The sequence below is a fragment of the Malus sylvestris genome, chromosome 7 (genome assembly GCF_916048215.2).
Source record: "Malus sylvestris chromosome 7, drMalSylv7.2, whole genome shotgun sequence".
NCBI classification, from domain to species: Eukaryota; Viridiplantae; Streptophyta; class Magnoliopsida; order Rosales; family Rosaceae; genus Malus; species Malus sylvestris.
The window spans coordinates 30932435-30951717 of record NC_062266.1 but is presented as its reverse complement, the minus strand read 5'-3'; the positions used below and the strand labels follow the sequence as shown (position 1 = coordinate 30951717).

The 19283-nt window shown below is 36.2% G+C and overlaps 4 protein-coding genes and 1 long non-coding RNA gene across 5 annotated transcripts; 2 read left to right on the top strand and 3 right to left on the bottom strand.

The window, feature by feature from the left end:
- Positions 1–654: 654 nt before the first annotated feature.
- LOC126629782 (probable transcription factor At5g61620) lies at positions 655–3308 on the top strand. Its single transcript, XM_050299909.1, has 4 exons — positions 655–1138; positions 1585–1799; positions 2063–2302; positions 2912–3308. Exons 1-4 carry the CDS (start codon positions 847–849, stop codon positions 3101–3103), a joined length of 939 nt encoding a protein of 312 aa, XP_050155866.1. The 5' UTR covers positions 655–846; the 3' UTR covers positions 3104–3308.
- A 373-nt stretch (positions 3309–3681) lies between these two features.
- LOC126629783 (GTP-binding protein YPTM2) lies at positions 3682–6801 on the bottom strand. Its single transcript, XM_050299910.1, has 8 exons — positions 6604–6801; positions 5968–6040; positions 5438–5485; positions 5312–5359; positions 4742–4813; positions 4476–4631; positions 4260–4363; positions 3682–4091 (listed from the first exon to the last, which is right to left on the bottom strand). The coding sequence occupies exons 1-8, from the start codon at positions 6615–6617 to the stop codon at positions 3998–4000; spliced, it is 609 nt and encodes a 202-aa protein (XP_050155867.1). The 5' UTR covers positions 6618–6801; the 3' UTR covers positions 3682–3997.
- A 2331-nt stretch (positions 6802–9132) lies between these two features.
- Positions 9133–10197, bottom strand: LOC126630034 (uncharacterized). The gene is made up of 2 exons (XM_050300209.1): positions 9779–10197; positions 9133–9484 (listed from the first exon to the last, which is right to left on the bottom strand). Exons 1-2 carry the CDS (start codon positions 10038–10040, stop codon positions 9297–9299), a joined length of 450 nt encoding a protein of 149 aa, XP_050156166.1. The 5' UTR covers positions 10041–10197; the 3' UTR covers positions 9133–9296.
- Positions 10198–12549: 2352 nt separating this feature from the next.
- Positions 12550–15003, top strand: LOC126629765 (uncharacterized). Its single transcript, XR_007625845.1, has 2 exons — positions 12550–12931; positions 13024–15003. It is a non-coding gene; the product is annotated as an uncharacterized LOC126629765 (long non-coding RNA).
- Positions 13466–16541, bottom strand: LOC126629764 (flavanone 3-dioxygenase 3-like). Its single transcript, XM_050299881.1, has 3 exons — positions 16287–16541; positions 15755–16002; positions 13466–14938 (listed from the first exon to the last, which is right to left on the bottom strand). Exons 1-3 carry the CDS (start codon positions 16515–16517, stop codon positions 14356–14358), a joined length of 1062 nt encoding a protein of 353 aa, XP_050155838.1. The 5' UTR covers positions 16518–16541; the 3' UTR covers positions 13466–14355.
- Between the last annotated feature and the right edge of the window lie 2742 nt (positions 16542–19283).

The window sequence follows — 19283 nt, the reverse complement described above, 5'->3', positions numbered from 1 at the left end:
TTTTATTGATCAGATTGTTACATCTAAACGGACCAGATTGCTTGTAAGTTGAAACTAAACCAAATGTCAACAAATCCTGACCGTCCAACTGGTTTTATCACTGAGTCCCAACATCATACGGAACAGGTAGCTTTTAACCTCGCTGTAGAATTTTACAGGGTGGACTCGAATTAAAATCCAGATTAGCTGTTTTGAATTTGAATATTTATCTCCCAAATTAGATAATCTAAAATTGGATTTTGACCAGCATCGACAAAAACGCTGGAAAACTTAATTCTTCTTTTTTTTTTCTCTCTCATTTTCTCCTTTATTTTTGGGTAAAAAGATAAAATTAGCAGCAATGACCAAGAACGTGCACCGACTTTCCAGACAGGCACATACAATCGCGTAAGGCCAGCTTCACATAGGACTGGGAGAGCACTTCCACGTGCCAGTTACTCATTGAAGTAAAAAATCAAAGAATTTCGTTGACCCGCCAGTAAACCAATCACAACCCTCGATTCAACTTTCGCTTCTTCTTTTTCGTAGCCATTGTAGGAAAAATTAGTAAGAAATTAAGTGAGCTTAGTGGTGAAGGACCTACGGTGCATGAATGAATGCTCTTATCCAACTGAGTTACAAGCCGCTTGCGAAAAAAGTTCTAGAAATTAGACATTATAGAAAAGGAAACTAAACGCCCCATAAATACTTGTATACCTTCCTCTGCACGAAAGAGAAAAAGAACTAAAATTCGTTCTTCTTTTCACCCATAAAATCAATATCTAAGCAATCGAATCCATCATCTTCTTTGTTATTTTTTTCTAGAAGATTTTTGGATTGATCTTAGGGAGAAAAGGGTTGCAAATTATGGATAAGAAATCGGCACGAAAGTGTTCGCATGGTGGTCACAATGGCCACAACTCGAGGACGTGCAACCACGGCCATGGAAATAAAGGGGTTTGCTTGAAGCTTTTCGGCGTGAACATTATGGAGAAAGAGGAGGATTCTATCAAGAAAAGTTACAGCATGGGGAATCTGCAGGCGGACAGCACCGGAGACCACAACAACAACGCTGCTGCGGCTGATCACGATGCCGGCTACCTCTCCGATGGCCTCATTCATAACAAGCGACACAAGGCCGCCCATGAAAGAAAAAAAGGTACATTTTTGTTTTTGAGAGTTTCATCAATTCCAACTGATGGGTTTATGTGTCTAGGTTTTCTGTTTGCTCTTTGATTTAAATGCCTTCTGTGTTGTTAGGAGGAATGCATGTGTGACTGCTTTGTTATTCATTGGTGTTATTCTTCCCTTTATGAAGCATAAAACTCTTTTCTTCCCCTTATCTTTATTTTTCTTATTAATTTTGTTAGAAAATTAGAAGTAATTAGAATTCTAAACAATGCACCTTGTTATAATCCATGATTAAGCCGGCATCTCCAAACATAGCCTTTTTTTCTGGAGATGTTGGTTAGGTCAAATCAGTTGCCCAAGACAGTGTGTTTGCTCTGTTGCACTCAAGTCCGAATTCATTTTCCGTAAGTTAGCGTAATTGCATTTAGATTCTTCAGGTTTGGTTTTGACTGAATTTGAAATGAATATTTTCAGGGAGGCCATGGACTGAGGAAGAGCATAGAGTGTTTCTAGCTGGTTTGAAGAAGCTTGGGAAAGGTGATTGGAGAGGAATAGCAAGAAATTTTGTGACCACAAGAACCCCAACCCAGGTTGCTAGTCATGCACAGAAGTATTTCCTCAGGCAGGCTACAAATGATAAGAGGAAACGCAGATCAAGCCTCTTTGACATGCACTTTAAGGAACTCTCTGTAATTCTCTCTCTCCCACTGTCACAAACAATTAGTGTGCAGTTTCCGAGAAAATATGCGCGAATAGAACATTTTATGAATTTTTATTAGAAATAAAATTGGAATGACACTAAACAGACAATAGAGAAGCACTAAATCCTAACTTATATACGGCTTTCGATTAACAGGTTGTGCCAAGTTCTGTTTATGCAAATTTCTTTTACAATGGCAGTGTGCATTCTAATTAGATCATATCAATGACTGCATTTTGATGAGATTTGCAGGATCAGGGTCCTCAAGATTCCTCAATTTCACCTACAAAGTCAGCTGATGAAACTTCACCACAGGCTAGCAGCTCTAAAACTATGCCACTGAAAATCAATACAGCCAACAACTCACCACCGGCTAGCAACGTTCCAACTCAGATTCTAAACAGATTCCCACATCTATGCTTGGATAGCCCCCCAGCTCCTCCTTTTTCTCCAACTTGCACTCTTCCAAATTACCCTGCCATGCCAATTATGGTAAGAACCCTTTTGCCTTTTCCCCATGATTATATGTGAACCTAGTTTTAAGTGTTACTGAATCAGTGCGATCCCCGTGACAACTGTTACCATTAGCGACAAATAATTCAAGAACCGCACAATAGAAAGAACAAAAATCACTCACCTATTACTTGTTAATGTTGGGTGCAATAGTCGGTTGCAATTCCACTTTGATCCATGAGTTTGTTTCTTACAACATTACAAGACTATATGTATATTTGAAGTGAACCAGGGTTTGACTAAGTTGGTAAGGATCGTTCTCTTCGTTAGACCAAGGCCCAGATTCGAGCCTTGCTGCTGAGAATCTCTCTTGGTGTGCGATATGTAAAAATAAAAATATAAAAATGGCTAAGACCCCCTTTGTAAGTCCTTAAAGAGACTTGTGGTATGCCCAGATCCTGGGGTGGGGTAGCCTCCCTAACCCCTAAACTTTTCTTTATCTGGGCATATATATTTGAAACTATGAGAAGGAGAATTACAACAGATGTATGATGATTTGAAGTGAAATGCGCTTGTTTCCATTTGAAGTTATTTTTTCTAAATCAAAGTGTCAACTCATGTATGATGATTTTGCTCATGTTTGAACAGATGAGAATTCCAGCAAATGTCCCATACGCCCCAATGACGCACTTTTACAGATCAAGTTACTACCACATGATAAAAAACCATGGTAACTTTCCAACTTGTGCTCCTGTAATTTCTCACCCTTCTGGAATCCCATCATTACCAAGGTCCCTCCCAAGCAGTCCATCCATGGCAGCCGGCCGGATCAGCAGCTGAGAAAGATGCTTTAGAGCTTAAAATTGGGCAGCCTCAGCGTTCTCAAGGGGCAAGCTTGTCTCCCCCTTCATCTTCTGGTGCCATCAGAGTCACATAGAAAATTACTTTTTTACAGCTTAATTTTTAAAAATTTTACAATTTTGATTCACGAGAAGCTAAAAGTAGAAAAACAATTACGAGAATAATGAATTAAGTTGATTCAGTCGAATCATTCATGGAGAGAGGTGTACAATTGTAAAATGCGGAAAGAGTTTTTATTAGTCCCACTTTTTGATGTTCTGTTGATGATATAATTATACTAAACGGGTCGATCCTCCCCTCTCGTTTCTCGTCAAATGCAAATTAAACTCAGCCCCTTCCTCTTAGTATAGATAATACATTTACTTAAAAAAAACAAAAAAGTAATTAGTATCGTGTTATCTTACTAACTAGTTAAGACTTGAGCACTACTTCTGACAGGTAGGTACGCCTTATCATTTGCCATGTAAATTGACAAAAAATAATTGGGATAAATCTCCATTTTATAATTAAGTGGCATTTGAAGAAAAATATTATCTCAAGGAGTAGTGTATCTCAAGTTACCATAACTTGGCTAGTTGCCATTTACATAATAACATCAGAAACGTGTATATTTCCTTTAAGCATCCACATGAACGATTCAACGAGTCACTTTAAACAGAAGAAACCAGATAAATTTGAAATGTAGCTGAGCAACAGACATCATTTGTACATACCAGTTAACAGACTATAAAGAATGGAATTACTGACAAGCAAAGTCGTGATATATTGTTTACGGCGGCACAAATAGTCCCCTGCGGTTTCGAGAAGAATGACGAGAAGCCTTGTCCTACATGCACTGCACTCCTGCCACAGAAGACCAGCAACAGCATTGAACTAAGACGAGCAGCAGCCAGATTTCTGGTTGACGGGTTGTCCTCGGATCTGCACTGTTGGCGGCCTTGCATTGTTCATCGGTTGACTTGCCATCCTGCATTGTGATGTTAAGGAAACAAGTGGGTGCCGATGGGTCAATTATAAATCCTTGAACTCAAAGATGCAGCAAATTGTGCACACATTGCGCCTCAATTAAACCTCTTCTCGTCTTATAATGCAGAAAAAGAGGAAAACACTCATATACACGACAGTGCAAAAGTACCTATTCTTGATTTCAGCAGCCATTGCCATGAAAGCCTGCTCCACATTGGTAGCATTTTTTGCACTAGTCTCCATGAAAGGGATCCCAATCTCATCCGCAAATGCCTGTTGAAAAACCAGCGAGTCAACAGGGAGGTCATGATTAAATGATGAGTGCTTACTCCATCAGACAAAAATATGGTAACAGAAACTAGGGGGAGGTTCACAAAATTTTCACCTTAGCTGTTTCATATGACACAACTTTGTTAGCAGTCAGATCAGCCTTGTTGCCAACAAGAAGCTTGTTTACATTCTCACTAGCGTAACGGTCAATTTCATTTAACCATTGCTTAACATTGTTGAAGCTCTCTTGGTCCGTCACATCATAAACTATCTGCAACATACACCAACATTAATAAATAGAATCCACAGTACAAGACCTCAAGAAAAACCAATACTGCAATAATAAAAACATAAAACAAAAGAAAAAAAAGGCAAACTTACTATAATTCCATGTGCCCCACGGTAGTAGCTACTCGTAATTGTCCTAAAACGTTCTTGTCCAGCAGTGTCCCACTACATGTCCAGAGCCCAGAGGGGAAAAGGAAAATATCACAGATGGTCTTATAGCTAGATTGACTAAACAACAACGTTTCATAAGATGAGAACATTATGAATATGCACCAGAACTAAGTTTTCAGCCAATAATAATGTTAGAATAGTGTTCCATTCCCACGATACATATTTATTCGTAAGAATCAACAAAATGTGAACACATAACAACCTCATGCAATATGAAGTTCTACAAAAATAGTTGAATGTATTTGAAAAGGCGCATACCACACCAGTAACACAGCTCCTAAACAAGAGAAAACACATGATTTGAGAAAAGAGGACACGAAGAAAGTAAGAAAACAATTGCAATCAGTATCTTAAGAGATCAAATGAAAAAAAGATCCAGCTACAAGACTTTGGCATCAACAGTTCAGATATGGGAGCAATAGGTATTTCTTAACTACTAAATGGCTTAAAACCCCACACACTACCATATTTCAGAGAGAGAGAGAGTCTCACAATTTGAAGTTTAATGGTCTTTCCATCCTGGTCCACAGTGCGAATTTTCTACAGAGAAAGGACAAGAAAAACAATCAGCAGCCGTATCTTCTATAACTTTATTTAGACCACGAATATAAAGCTTACAAAATCAACTCCGATTGTGCTGATGTAGCTGTCCAGATATGAATCATCCTGTATCATACAGATAGAGAGATAAAAGGTCAGCACTGATATTGATGAAGTCAGCTCCTGAAATGATTAACCATATTACACTATGCTTCAGAAGCTCAGGAACAAGAAAGTCTAAATTGAAATGTCAGTTGGGATTATAAAAGTTGATAAAAGCAAATAATAATTAGTATACAAACCCGCATAAAATGACACATTCGCTAATAGGTCTGATATGATAGAAAAAATCATGCATATGTTATTATACTAGAAAATTTAGAGTAATCAAATATTTGTTTTATGGTTACATTGGAGGGATTTGAAGCCTGGGCATATCCTATTTGCTGTAACCCATTACATTCCCTCCCTCGCCGCTTGAGCTAACCCCAATGGCTTGATTCAAGAAACAAAGCATACATTTTATTTCCTTTTAAGCAAGAAACAATGTATACAATGAATCACGCAAAGAGATCCATATAAATTTGATCAAAGTACGAACAACTTACAGCAAACCTCAGAAGAAGACATGATTTTCCAACCCCAGAGTCACCAATCAGCAAAAGTTTAAACAAGTAATCACTGCAGCAGGTAAAATTCCAACATAATCATTCATTAGCAATACTTTTAAATCTGAATTCAACAGGTTCAGCTGCAAAATACCAATTAACCCTGTTGGTTTAACCACATGTAATTTATATTTAATAAAATTGCATTGACTGAGCCCACACGACGATCCAAGATACAATTTAAAATCTTAAGATAATTCGATGCTTCTTTTTGGTTTCAGTGATCCAAAATTAAAAGCTGAGACAAAACCAAAATCAAATAACTACAAATCCAATATTTGGGTTTTTAGTTTCTTAATTTTCAAAAGCAAAAAAACAGAATTCCAACAAAATTAACTAACTTTTCAAAAGGGTTTCAAAATTGGCCACAAACCCATTACAATTTAGCACAAAATCATCATGGATCTAAAGAAAAGATCAAAACTTCAGTCTGTTTTCGTCGAAATCAAAGGAAAGTAGTAAAAAAAAAGCCCATTTTTTCCTAACTTTTTAATGGAAAAAAAAAATACTCAGATGCAAAAGGGGGCAAAAGTTTGCGTAATTGGAAACAAAAGGGAAAGAAAATCGGAGGCTTACTATTCAGGATTCATGACTGTGAGTCGTTGATCTGCGAAGAACTCGACCGGGATTGGACCGGCCCACGGAGAACAGAATCTGGAGCAGCCAACCAGGTCAGATTCTCGGAAGGAAAAGGTTCAGGGAAGGCAAGTGGGAGAAGAGAGAGAGGAGGAAAAGGGAAACTGGAAAAATGACGAAGTGATGATGAAACCGAACTTTCGGTTTATATTTAACATGTAAAAATTTGGAGCCAAAGACGTTTTTTACTGTTTTACAACCTTAACTTGTATGCCTGCTGTGCGGGGCATAGGGGTGGACGTTTGAAACCGAAAATTGTAACTGAAACACTAATTAAATTGGACACTACCGAATGAGTCGCTTTTTGCAGTTTTGAAATGGTTTCAGTTTAAAGCGCAGCATAGTTTGAAAAAATAATTTAATTTCGGTTTTTGAGCTCTGAGTTTGTTTACCATCAATCATTTTGGTTATCCCGTAAAAAAAATCTCCATTAAATAAGGATAAAATGATAAAAATACCCTCAATTTTTTGTCAAATCATTTTGGCCTATTGTTTATTAAATTGTAGTTTAGTCATTTTAATCGTTATTTAACAAAACTATTCATGGAAAGATCAAAATGATTGATGGTGGACAATCTCAGAAACCACTTGTATTGATTTCAAATCTTAATGACTAAAGTGAGGAATTATGCAAATATCATAAACCATTTTAGCTAAAAAATCTTTAATTTTAATTTCAAACATCTGAAATCGCACCAAAATCGAACCGCACTACAAATGGAAAATGACTAGGTCCTAATCTCTTTTGGGGTGAATTATTTTAAAGTATAATTTCTTTGATGCATATAGCTCTGCAATTGGTGAGTGCGAAGAAGTTGATTGTAGGTGTGGAGAGCAACACGTGATGGGATATACTTGTTTAACTTCAAACACAAATAATATCGAAAAAAGTATTTTCTTATTACTTGTTTGATTTGTTGTTATCTCTTGCATAGTTACATTTTGTTTTTAATTTTGTGTTTTGTTTATACAGTTTTTGTATTATTCTGTTCCTTGTTTCTTTAAATCTTAATTTTTTGTATTATTCTGTTCCTTGTTTCTTTAAATCTTAATTTTTGTAAGCACAATTGAATGTACTATTACTTTTCCCTTAAATAGTTTAAAACTGAAATCAAAATTGTTTGAAACCAAACTAAATCACATCAAATGGTTTGGTTTATTTTGGTTCAAGCTTCAAAGTCGCACTGAAACCAAACTAAATCACATTTCTCATTTCTCTTTCCAGATCTGTGATCTATTCTTTTTACCGCGGTTTGTGGCCATTGCGGAAGGTGTGTAGAGCTCCAATTTCTGCTTGTTGCTTGGGTGGTCACACCACCACCTTCCATCTGTGTGCAGTTTGCACTGTTGCTTGTGGGAAGTTTTGTCCATTGGCTTCCTCTACTTGTTCGTTGCGGATTTGGACTTTGTGGTGCTTGGTGGTGGAGGGTGGAACGTCCTCCCTTTCCAATTTAGAGCCTTTGTTCGGTTGGACCTCCGATCCTGCATGTGACGTTGGCTTGTGGTTGGCGGTGACAAAGTTGCTAGGCTTTCTTGTTTTTTGTTTGTATATTTTGAGCTCAAACTTTGGGTTGGGCTATGTTTTAGTGTTGATTTGGGTCCATTATTTAGTTTAGTGCTTTCATGTAATCGGACTTCTTTATGTTTGTTTTGTGGTAATGAATTGTACCCTTACCAAAAAAAACTTCTAAATCATAAGTTTTAAAATAAATTTTTTACATCTTAATAGTTAATATATCGAGACCAAAATTAGAATGAAAATAACACAAGATTCTACCACTAATTATTTTGAGTTACAAAATATTATAAAACTTAGCTTGATATTACAAGCATGATATATTCGGGATTTAATTTGATGAAAAAAGAAACAAAATTAAGCTTCGTATTGACTTTTCTAGCCGGCTATATTGTTTCTTGACTCAAAAGAGACATCCACTAGCTCATGACAATTTTTTCTAAAATATTTAGTACGGACAGATATGTGATCTTTTGGATTAAATCGATACCAATGAATACTTTGATTCACCTAGTATTCTTTCATCTTGTCAACGTAACTACTAGCATTTAGAACGGACACATATGTAATTTGCTGGATTAAAACGATCGGTAAACATTCGTTTGACTCTCTTGATTATTACATTAGTTAAAATTGATCCTCTTAATTATACTTTGATAAGTTAACTAATTATTTGAAATCAACTAATTAACACCTCACCATCAGATTCGATGAAATTTCATTCACATTATCGTCATATACTGGCACGACTCTAACCCTCAAAAGTGAATCACGTGCTAGTCACATGCCAGTATTTGACGACAAAGTGGATAGAATTCATCAAATCTAACATTAAAGAAGAAATTAGTTAATTTCAATTAGTTCAAGGGTTAATTTGCTAAAAAAAGTAATACAGGAGGTCAATATCAATTAGTTTAGTTTACTCTTTAAGCGATTTTAATGAAAATGTCACGTCAACGTGCAAATATCAAATTGATGAAAATATCAATACAAAGAAGTACTTCATGGTTAACAACAGAAAAGTATATAAACCACAACTTTTTTTTCCTACTTTATTCATTTAAATTCTCACAACGTCCACAGAATTAATGTAAGCAATAATATATTATCTAATTTATTAATGTTTGAATCTCTTCAATCTATCTCTGGTTTGTTTTGTTGTTGTTGGGTCCAAATCTAGTCCCAAATCCACTAAGGGTAGAGCGCCTGTTTGAGTACCGTCACTATCACTCTCAATCTCTCCCTCCAACGTCAGCCCTTCTATTCTTGCAGCTATTGGATCCGTTTTAATCCTCACATATACATCTGCAAGTCAAACACCAGCAAATCTATGAGACAATTAACATGTGATGATGTAAATAAGTAATTTTCTGAACCAATTTCTAAAATATTGTACGTATGAAATTAAATAACACTAATTCAATCAGAACGACTTTTATATTTGTATCATCTTTAAGTCATTATTGAGTGTAGGTATCATCTCTCTAAGAGATATGATCAATACAAATGTCTGTTCTTAGAGACAGACAGATGCTACACTAGATTGCCGATCAGTTAAGACAAAAGAAATAGTTTTATTTAGTTTCAATTAATTATTACCTGGATTAGAGAAAAACCAAAGAACAAAAGCACAAAAGAGAAGCACAAAGGGGATGACATGCACAGCATTCTCAGCAAACTTAACGCGAGACCTCTCCTTCTTGGCCAACTCAGCTATAGGATCGTACATCGGCAGATCTCCGCCTTGATCAAACGACACGGACACTCGCAGCCCTGACGGCCCCTTCCCTGCTGACGGCGACGAAGTTGAGTGCATGAAGTACTCATCCGCCACCCGGCTCCAGCTTGCCGATCTATGCATCTTCACTAATTTCTTTCACCAGTTAACTTGGTACGTGGAAACGAAGAGAGACTTGAATGTTGATTTCAGTAAGTTTGCAAGTGTGAGACAGGAGAGAGCAAGAAAAGGTTAGGTCAAGAAAATCGGCTAGGATTTGGGATCATAACTAGTTTGTTGGATCACTATTTTGACTGCAATATTATGTCCCTGTTACGTATGGTGGACCTAGTAGTACTAAGCAATGCAAAACTAAAATCTTCTTTATTTGGATTTCCACCTCCTGAATTTGAGGTTGTCCTTATACCCAATTTAGTAAGTAGGGTCATTAAATTTCTTTTGAGCATCACAAATTGATTGCCACTGATTTTATCTTTATTTCGGACCAATTTAGGATTGATGTGTATTGAAAAAAAAAATGTTTTTGATGTGCTTTAATAATAATCAATTGTAAAACAATGCATTTGAGCGTTTGATAAACAAGATTTGTAAAAGTGACGTGAGTATGAGAAACAGTGTAAAAACGATTTTAATGTAAAAATGATACAGTTATCATTAATATTATGAAAAATTGTTGTGCACTCCTACACGCACCCTACATTTGTATCCTTATTCAATTTTCTGACAAAGTGTAGAAAAACAATTCTCATTAGCCATTAATTATAATAAGCTCTTCGACCAATTTTTTATTTAGTAATTGATAGGAATTTTACCACACACGCGAAAGGGTTAAAAACTTCTATAATACTTGCAAGAATGACAAGAATATTGTAGTATAAATGGTTCTCGCAAGGTTGTTCTCCACATGGATTATTAAATAAATCGAAGCAAACCAAATTTCAATTAATTATTGTCAAGTATAAATGTGAGATGATTGATTTTTATGACCTAATTTAATAAAACGAATTTAATTAATAAATAAAATAAAATAATCTGCAATATTAAAGTTGAAGGAAAAGGAAACATTTTGTGAGAAATCAAAATAAGAAAGCACTAGGGATCCGTCGTCACCTTAACATGCATATTTCGAAGATTAGCTTTTCCTAATATATACCTACTTGGACCCCCAACATAGAGCGTATATCAAACATGCAATCCGTTTGTGGTATTCAGATCAAATCTAAACATGCATGACTCATTACGTTTTGTGAAACCTTTTGACAAACAATGCAACCCTGAAGACGTGTTATTCATCCTAAGTGAACTTGCACATATTAATCACAAGAAACCTTCGTCAATTTCAGGGACCGACCTCTGATCAAAATTGCATCAAATTACTTTTCTAAATATCCTAATGGTGATCAAGCATCGAGACAATTAGATAGTTTAAATCAGTGATCTATAATTCGAAAACCTGCATGCATATAATCATATAAGCAAATTGAAGAGAAACTACATATTCTTGCTAAAGCTTGTGGCCTCACCCTAGCAAAAAAGAGAATTAGTTATGCATATTCATAATAAAAATCATAAAGTTCTTTATTGAAATAATAAGATCGAAAACACCTTGAATGGAAAAAAGTTTGAAAATATGTACGCTTGACCAATTTTCTTCCCTCAAGAACGCACGAAGAAGAATCTTTTTTTTTTACTAGGGCCAGCCAAGCTTTTTATTTAATCCAGGAAAAATTTAATCCTCCTAAAACAAAGGTCTTCCAATCCAACTAGGAAAACTAAATACCAAAATAAAATAAGAAACACAACCCTAAATTAAATGATAAATTCGCCTAAAATCTGAACAACCACGTTTTGAACCCTTAAGCTGCTCCAAAACTAGCTCAATATATATGGATCTAAGGTTTGAAATATTCTGAACACTTCTCCAGAAGGCCACGAACCCATCAGAAGTCATCTTGAACTACAGAAACGCAATTTAAGCCAAGAAACGTTATTTTCCAACACTGCGCACTGCTCCTTTATTCTGTGGCAAAAAAATAACCGCTTGGTAGAAAAACAAATTTTGACACGAACACACCAAGAGACACACGAAGGTCCTCCAATTTGAATCACTCTAAAATTCGTCCGTTTGATCATGCTTTGCTCTAGAGGAAGTCAGATGTCCTATATTGGAAATATAAATCAAAGTATCAAAATTCTACCAAAATAATTACCAAAACACACTAAGAATATAGTAAAATATATAATATTTACTTTATTCATAACAAGAACTAAACTTTATTTTATTTAAAACAAAAATTAAAAATAAACTTAGACTAAAAATAAGTGTTTCAATCTCACTCCCCACAAACCATGTTGATGTGATATGCAAATTTCAAAGTATAATTCATGAATTAGTGTCTAAACAACGATAAATAGAAAAGACTCGACTGTGAGATTAATCTTCACCATGTCCATTTGTTGTAACGTTTAAAATCATCTATGGATATTAACTTAAAAAGAATGAAATTTTTTAACTTGACACAAAAATTAAAATCCTAAAATGTTATTTCCCACCCCCAAACTTGTTTCACACTTTGTCCTCAAGGTGTGAAAATAAAAAGAAAACTAAAATAACAATAGAATAAAAAAAAAATGACAATACTATAAGAATAAAATAAAATAAAACACAAAACAAAACGAAAATAAAGGAGATAGAGACACGTGGGCTTGAATTGGAAACCATCATGGGCGTGACAAACTTTCGAAGAGGCACAACCTGGGCTTTTATGGGCAATCATCATGGGCGGGATTGGAATAGCCAACAAAAACCCAAGGGCTGGATTGCAATGGAAAGCAGCTGGCATGCACTTTGTATAACACGCATCCCTGCAGACATGCATAACCTGGATCATGATAGTCATATTGTCAGCAATCTTTCTGTTTTGAGCTGTGTCGGACGGGACGGCAATCTGGCCTCAGGACAAAGGAAAAAGACATGACAGCTAGGACATCACAGATCCGCCTCCCATACGGAGGTAAAACTAATCCTGGGTTGTATTTGGGTCCTGATCTGAAAAGATGATGTTTTATGTCTCTGCATGGTCTCATATTGGTGTTCTCTGTGCAGAATAGGCGGATCAATGCTAGATCCGAGGGAAAGAAGATGAATGCACAAGCTTCAGTGGACAAGAACACCAAAGGCTTCCAAGAGCCCAGATCGGTGCATCTGGGAGGTAAAATTTCATATCCCTGCAAATTAAGTTGTTGTAGATCTGGTAATGATAGCTGTACTCAGTTCTGTGGTGTATGGATCTGTGATTTAATTGTGCTCCTCATCCATGCATCGCAAAACTGAGCTGCAGAAAATTAATTGCTCAAAACTGTGCCTCAGTGCTGGATCTGCAACAACCACCTCCAAACTTGCATCTGTGAATGTGCTGCTCATGTTAATTACTATAAATTTCGGCATAGGATAGATGTGGTTGATGTTAATGTAGACTTGCTGATGGGTGCATGATTCCAGTATAGGATGCTCTTTATTTTTGGATTTTTCAAGTTTTATTTATTTATTTTTTTATGTTATGTATGTTTGTTTGTTTTTATTTTTTATTTTTTTTCATGTTTTTTAATATTTTGAAAAATTTTAGGTATTTAACTGCATCTAGAAATTTAAACGAATAATAAACTTGAAAATCAAACGAAAAATAAAATAAGGAAAGAGTTTAGAAAAATTGGGTTGTCTTCCAATAAGCGCTTTATTTTAAGTTTGTAGCTAGACGTTGCAGAGTGGTCAGATCACTGGTTCCTTTAGAGTCAGTGACTCGCGTGCAATATCGAAGGGTGACTCCAAGTATGGTTTCAGCCTGTGACCATTCACCTTGAATGTGTTGCCATTAATTTCGCTTGTAATGTCAACCGCCCCATGAGGATAAACCTTAGTAACCAGATAGGGACCATTCCAACGAGATTTTAACTTCCCTAGAAATAACTTCAACCTTGAACTGAATAACAAAACTTTTTTCCCTGGATGGAAGTCTTTTCTGAGAATCTGATTGTTATGAAATGCCTTAGATTTTTCTTTGTAAATGCGCGAACTTTCATAAGCATCATTACGAATTTCTTCAAGCTCATTAAACTGAAACTTAACGTTTTTCTCTAGCAGAATCATAAGAAAAATTCAACTCTTTAATAGCCCAAAACGCCTTTGGCTTGTTGAAGGCCTTCAAACAAGCCTCATCAAAAACAAAAGGAGTAGCCTTAGCCAATAAATTGCACAGTGGTCGGCTAATCTTGGGGAATTCCTTGATGAATCGTCTGTAAAACCCAGCATGACCAACAGTTGTCGGTGGTGGCAGCTTTACAAAATTACTGGAGTACTCTTGTCCAAAAACAGAGAAGAAATTAAACTAGTTAACAGACAAAAAAGGAGCACTAGCTAGATTAAGATAATGTTATTTATTTATTTATTTTCATCAACTTTGAGTGTGTTAATGAAGGTCTTCCCTTCTGCTAGATCATTGTTGTCGAGAAAATTCAGAAAATCTTTGAAGCTGCTTTCTTTGTACCTCCGAGGATTCTCTTCACTCTCAAGCTCATTGGCAGTGCCCATCTTCTCCTCCAATCCCAAACTATGCAGGCTAGCAATGGAGATTCTTGTCCTGTCACGGTTCAACGTGGCTCGGTGCACACCACTCTTGTACAATCCATTGCTTAGTACTTCAAAATGGTCACCCACATGAACCTGGAGAGCACCATGAAGCTGTGGGACTTGCTTCCATTTGTTGTCTCCGGTGTGCATGATTTCGAGTCCCGGGCTGCTCTGAAGAAGAATGGTTAAGCAGCTGTAGTCTGAATGGGGTGGCAACCCTAGTGCAATTTCAGGATTAGGGCAGGGTGGGTAGCAGTTCACTGTAATAACCTGCATTCCATCTTCCATTTTCTTGCTTATGTAGGTTGGACCTATCCCTAGGCTCTCAGTGATTGCTTCTGTTATCTCCATGCTCAGTTTCTTCACTTCTGAGCAATACTTGCCCATTGTTTCCCTTCGACAATATTGCAACCATATAGAACTAATAATAAATAAATAAAAACTATGTTCCCTAAACAATATTGCGACCTATGACAATGTGATTATAAAAGTAGAGACACACACATCTATAAATATGTATATGTCATATGTGTGTATATACACCCCGCAGAAAAACTTTCCATGAATGATGGTAAAACATGAAGCATCTAAAGAAGTCAAGGGATGACGCATGAAGCGATACAGTTATTTGTATGTCTATATAAGTATATATTGTAAGGAAGAGAATGTATAAAAGTTTCACATCGGTGAATGGATATATTTAGTCAGTTCTTACAAGAGGTTTGATCATTCTTCATATTAGCTGTTTGTTTTATGGTGGAACCTAAACTTTATTTATGAGATCAGAGCAAGTTGGCCATTTATGAAACTCAACGGTTACGTGTGCTCCATGTCATCCAATTCATGTAGTCTACGTATTTAGCTAGAAAATTCATCACACCTAAAGGGGCGAGCTACTCTCCTTATTGCCTATTAATTTATAGTAGAACTCCAACTTTCTTTATATATATATATATATATATATATATATATATATATATATTATATATACACACACATATATAAAGAGTGGCCATGATGTATATTTAGTGTGATTGCCAAAAAATGAAGAGCGCTACGCCCAAATTAAGGATCAACCCAGGATCGACAAAATGTTTTTTTTTCTCTACTTTGTTTTTTGTTCTTTTCCGAAATAGCAAAAGCAAATAAGAGATAAGCGGGACACGCATGAGAGCAAATGATTAAGAGGATGAACTTTGTAGGTACGTACCTATAATTACAAGGATTGTTAGGCCAGTACTTGATCCAATCTGCCAACGGGTGGGCATAATGTTTGAGAAAAACCCTCCAAAACTGAATTTTATCAAGCCCATCCTTCAAGCTTGTCCCGTACCTCACTGGGCCGTGAACGTCATTAGACATGAATTTTGCCTTCTCTGAAACCGGCAACTTGAAAAACTCCGTCGCCGACGAAAGAGCCTCGTCCAACACCGTTTGACGGATACCATGGTTCTCAATCTAATGAGATGCATGAACATGAAGATCATCAATATATATATAGATCATCAATATATTATATATATCAATAACATTGTGGACATCTTATGCATAAATGTAACTGCGTTACAAAATTGTCGTACAAACTAAAAGATACTGGTATCTTTTATTCTTTTATTTTTTTCAAAAAAAAAAAAAAAAACACGGTACCATTTTATTTTTGAACGGAACAATATACTAAGCCTACTTTTTTATTTTGCATGAAAAAAAATAAAAAATTGTAAGGACGTGCTTAAGAAGCTTACTTGGAAGAATCCCAACTGACGGCAAGCAGTTCTAACGTCTCCTATGACAAGTGCTCGTTCATCAGGGCCTTTTTTCAGTCTTCCGAAATCAATGGTGGGAACAGTAACAACATCTGGTGTCAAACTTGCACGCTGGGAAGTTGGAATCACATAACACTCGGGCACATATGGCAAGCCCTTCTCTTGTGCACTCTTCCCCATTGAAAATGAGCTTAAAGTTTTTCCGTCCATCTCTCTAAGTGAAACCCTAACCCTACCTTTTCCTCAGCTCGCGAAGTGTAGAATGCAAAGAGAAGAAGAGAAATGTGAGGTAGCTGTTTGATGCAAAATGCAAGAATAGCTAGCTAAGGTTTATATAGAAACAATTTAGTGTTGCTATTATCTATTGGCTGTACTTTGTATACACACCGACTTTTACCTTTTTTTGTTTGTCCAAAATCTAACAAGCTGAGATATTTGAGGCACAAAACTATCAAATCAGTAAGCAGGTCCAAATTCACTTTCCCAAGGTATGATTTGTAGAAACCAATACTTCCTTACTAAGAAAACAGAGAGAGAGAGAGAGAGAGAGAGAGAGAGAGAGAGAGAGAGAGAGAGAGAGAGGATTGGGATAAAATGTTTCTCATTGATTGATAATGTTAGATTGGGATAAAATGTTTCTCATTGATTGATAATGTTATTACAGTAGAGTATATATATAGCCCTTGGCTTTGTACAACAATACCCTTAGCTAACTATGACTAATTACATATTGTACCACTACTCATCTCAACTAACACTTTACTGTTATAACAAAATAACAGTTTTGGATACTAAGGCATTTGCCTCAATACACCCCGTCAAGCTAATATTGGACTCAGCAAGAGTGCCAATGGGAAGCTTGGATTTTAAGTAACAAAACATGTTTTTGGACAGAGACTTAGTGTAGATATTGGCCAACTGATCTTCACTACAAACAAACTAAACTTTGATAAGATGTGCAAGAACCAACTCTCGAATACAGTGATAATCTATTTCAACATGTTTAGTTCTTGCATGAAAAATAGGATTTGAAGCAAGAAAGATAGCCGAGATGTTATCACACCATATAGTATGGACATAATTGAGAAGGAAGCCAATATTACGAAATATTTTGCATATACATGTAAGCTCAGCAGCTGTGTGTGCCAAGGATTGATACTTAGCTTCGGTGGATGATCGAGTTACAATAGCTTGTTTCTTTGCACTCCAGTTGATTAGGTTTGAACCAAGAAAAACACTATAACCATTAGTGGATCTACAATCAAACAGACAACCTGCCCAATCAACATTTGAGTATGCAGTGAGATGAAAAGAACTTTTCTTAAACCAAATGCATTGAGAAATTGTTCCTTTCAAGTATCGAAGAACTCGTTTAGCAGCCTGCATATGCTGTTCTCTCGAAGCATGCATGAATTGGCAAAGTTGATTCACTGCAAATGAGAGATCATGTATTGTCCAAGTCAAATATTGAAGACCACCAACAATAGACCTGTAATCAGTGGAATTAGACAGAAGAGGACCACTGTGATCAAGTTTGGTAGAGCTGAGAGGAGTGCAGCAAGGTTTAGAACCTTACATATTTGTCTTTTGAAGTACATCAAGGAGATAATTGCTTTGGTGAAGAAAAATACCCTCATGTGTTCTTTGAATTTCCAGTCCCAGAAAGTAGTGCAAAGACCCCAAATCTTTGACTGGAAAAATAGCACTCAATTTCTGAATAAAAGATTGACATAGGGCAGTGTTGGGACATGTAACAAGTATATCTACATATACTAGAACTATTACCAAGGTAGGTCATTTAAGAACAAATAAGGATGCATATGATAAAGATTGGACAAAACCAAAAGTATGTAGGACTTGAAATAATTTGTCAAACCATGCCCTTTGTGCCTGTTTTAGGCCATAAAGAGACTTTCTCAATTTGCAAACATACTGAGGCTTTGAGGGATCAATAAAACCTGTAGGTTGCTTCATATACACATATTCTTTTAAATCACCATGAAGGAAGGCATTCTTATATCCAATTGATTTAAGAACCAATTGAATTGTATTGCAAGTGATAAAAGAACTCTTATTGTAACCAGTTTTGCTACATGACTAAAAGTATCTTGATAGTCAATACTAGCATGTTGATGAAAGCCCTTTGCCACAAGGTGAGCTTTATATTTGTCTATAGTGCCATTTGGTTTCTTTTTAATTCTAAAAACCCATTTACATCCAACAATGTTCTGGGAATCTGAGACAGGGACTAAAGACCAGGTACCAGTAGATTGCAATGCATTGAATTCTTCTTGCATTGCAGATCTCCAATAAGCATACTTGGATGCCTGCAAGTATGTATTAGGAACCTATTCAAGATCAATGGGAAATGGATGTTTGGTTGCTGAGTATGCCTTGGGCTTGTATATACCAGTTTTTGATATTGTGACCATAGAATAAATGTTGACAGCACTAATACTTGGAGCAGAAACAGATGAATTTGTAGTGGAATCACTTTGAACATGATGGTTAGTAGAGGTAGATGTAGAAGAGGCACTGGGAGATCCAATGTAAGAGTTGGATGGTAGATTAAGTGCAGGACTATCTGGAGTTGTAGAGATAGGCACAGAAAATTGCAAATCAACCGATGATGAGCTAATGGAAATAGTGGGAACTAATGATAGTTTGGTGAACTTGTGAAATGGATAGGTGCCTTCATCAAAGAGAACATGTCAAGATATATACATCCTACCAGTAGTTGGATTGAGGCATTTGTAGCCCTTGTGTTGTAGACTATAACCAAGAAATACACAAGCTTCACTTTTGGGATCCAATTTTGATTGAACATAAAGTTTGAGCCAGGGATAGCAGCTGCAACCAAAAACTTTAAGCCTTGAATAGTCAGGAGGCCTGTGAAAGAGTAATTCCCATGGAGACTTTGACAAAACCAGAAATTAGTAGCCTGTTAATCAGATATAAAGCTGTGGAGAAAGCTTC

Coding starts and splice junctions, on each gene's coding strand:
- LOC126629783 (XM_050299910.1), bottom strand. Junction 4,632..4,741: donor GTGGGGCACATGGAATTATA/GTAAGTTTGCCT, acceptor TGTATGTTGCAG/ATAGTTTATGATGTGACGGA. Junction 4,364..4,475: donor TGTCATATGAAACAGCTAAG/GTGAAAATTTTG, acceptor GTTTTTCAACAG/GCATTTGCGGATGAGATTGG.
- LOC126630034 (XM_050300209.1), bottom strand. CDS start 10,040: ATGCATAGATCGGCAAGCTGGAGCCGGGTGGCGGATGAGTACTTCATG. Junction 9,485..9,778: donor TTGGTTTTTCTCTAATCCAG/GTAATAATTAAT, acceptor TTTGACTTGCAG/ATGTATATGTGAGGATTAAA.
- LOC126629764 (XM_050299881.1), bottom strand. CDS start 16,517: ATGGACGGAAAAACTTTAAGCTCATTTTCAATGGGGAAGAGTGCACAA. Junction 16,003..16,286: donor GTCAGTTGGGATTCTTCCAA/GTAAGCTTCTTA, acceptor GCATCTCATTAG/ATTGAGAACCATGGTATCCG. Junction 14,939..15,754: donor AACAATCCTTGTAATTATAG/GTACGTACCTAC, acceptor ATATTGTCGAAG/GGAAACAATGGGCAAGTATT.
- LOC126629782 (XM_050299909.1), top strand. CDS start 847: ATGGATAAGAAATCGGCACGAAAGTGTTCGCATGGTGGTCACAATGGC. Junction 1,139..1,584: donor CGCCCATGAAAGAAAAAAAG/GTACATTTTTGT, acceptor GAATATTTTCAG/GGAGGCCATGGACTGAGGAA. Junction 1,800..2,062: donor TGCACTTTAAGGAACTCTCT/GTAATTCTCTCT, acceptor TGAGATTTGCAG/GATCAGGGTCCTCAAGATTC.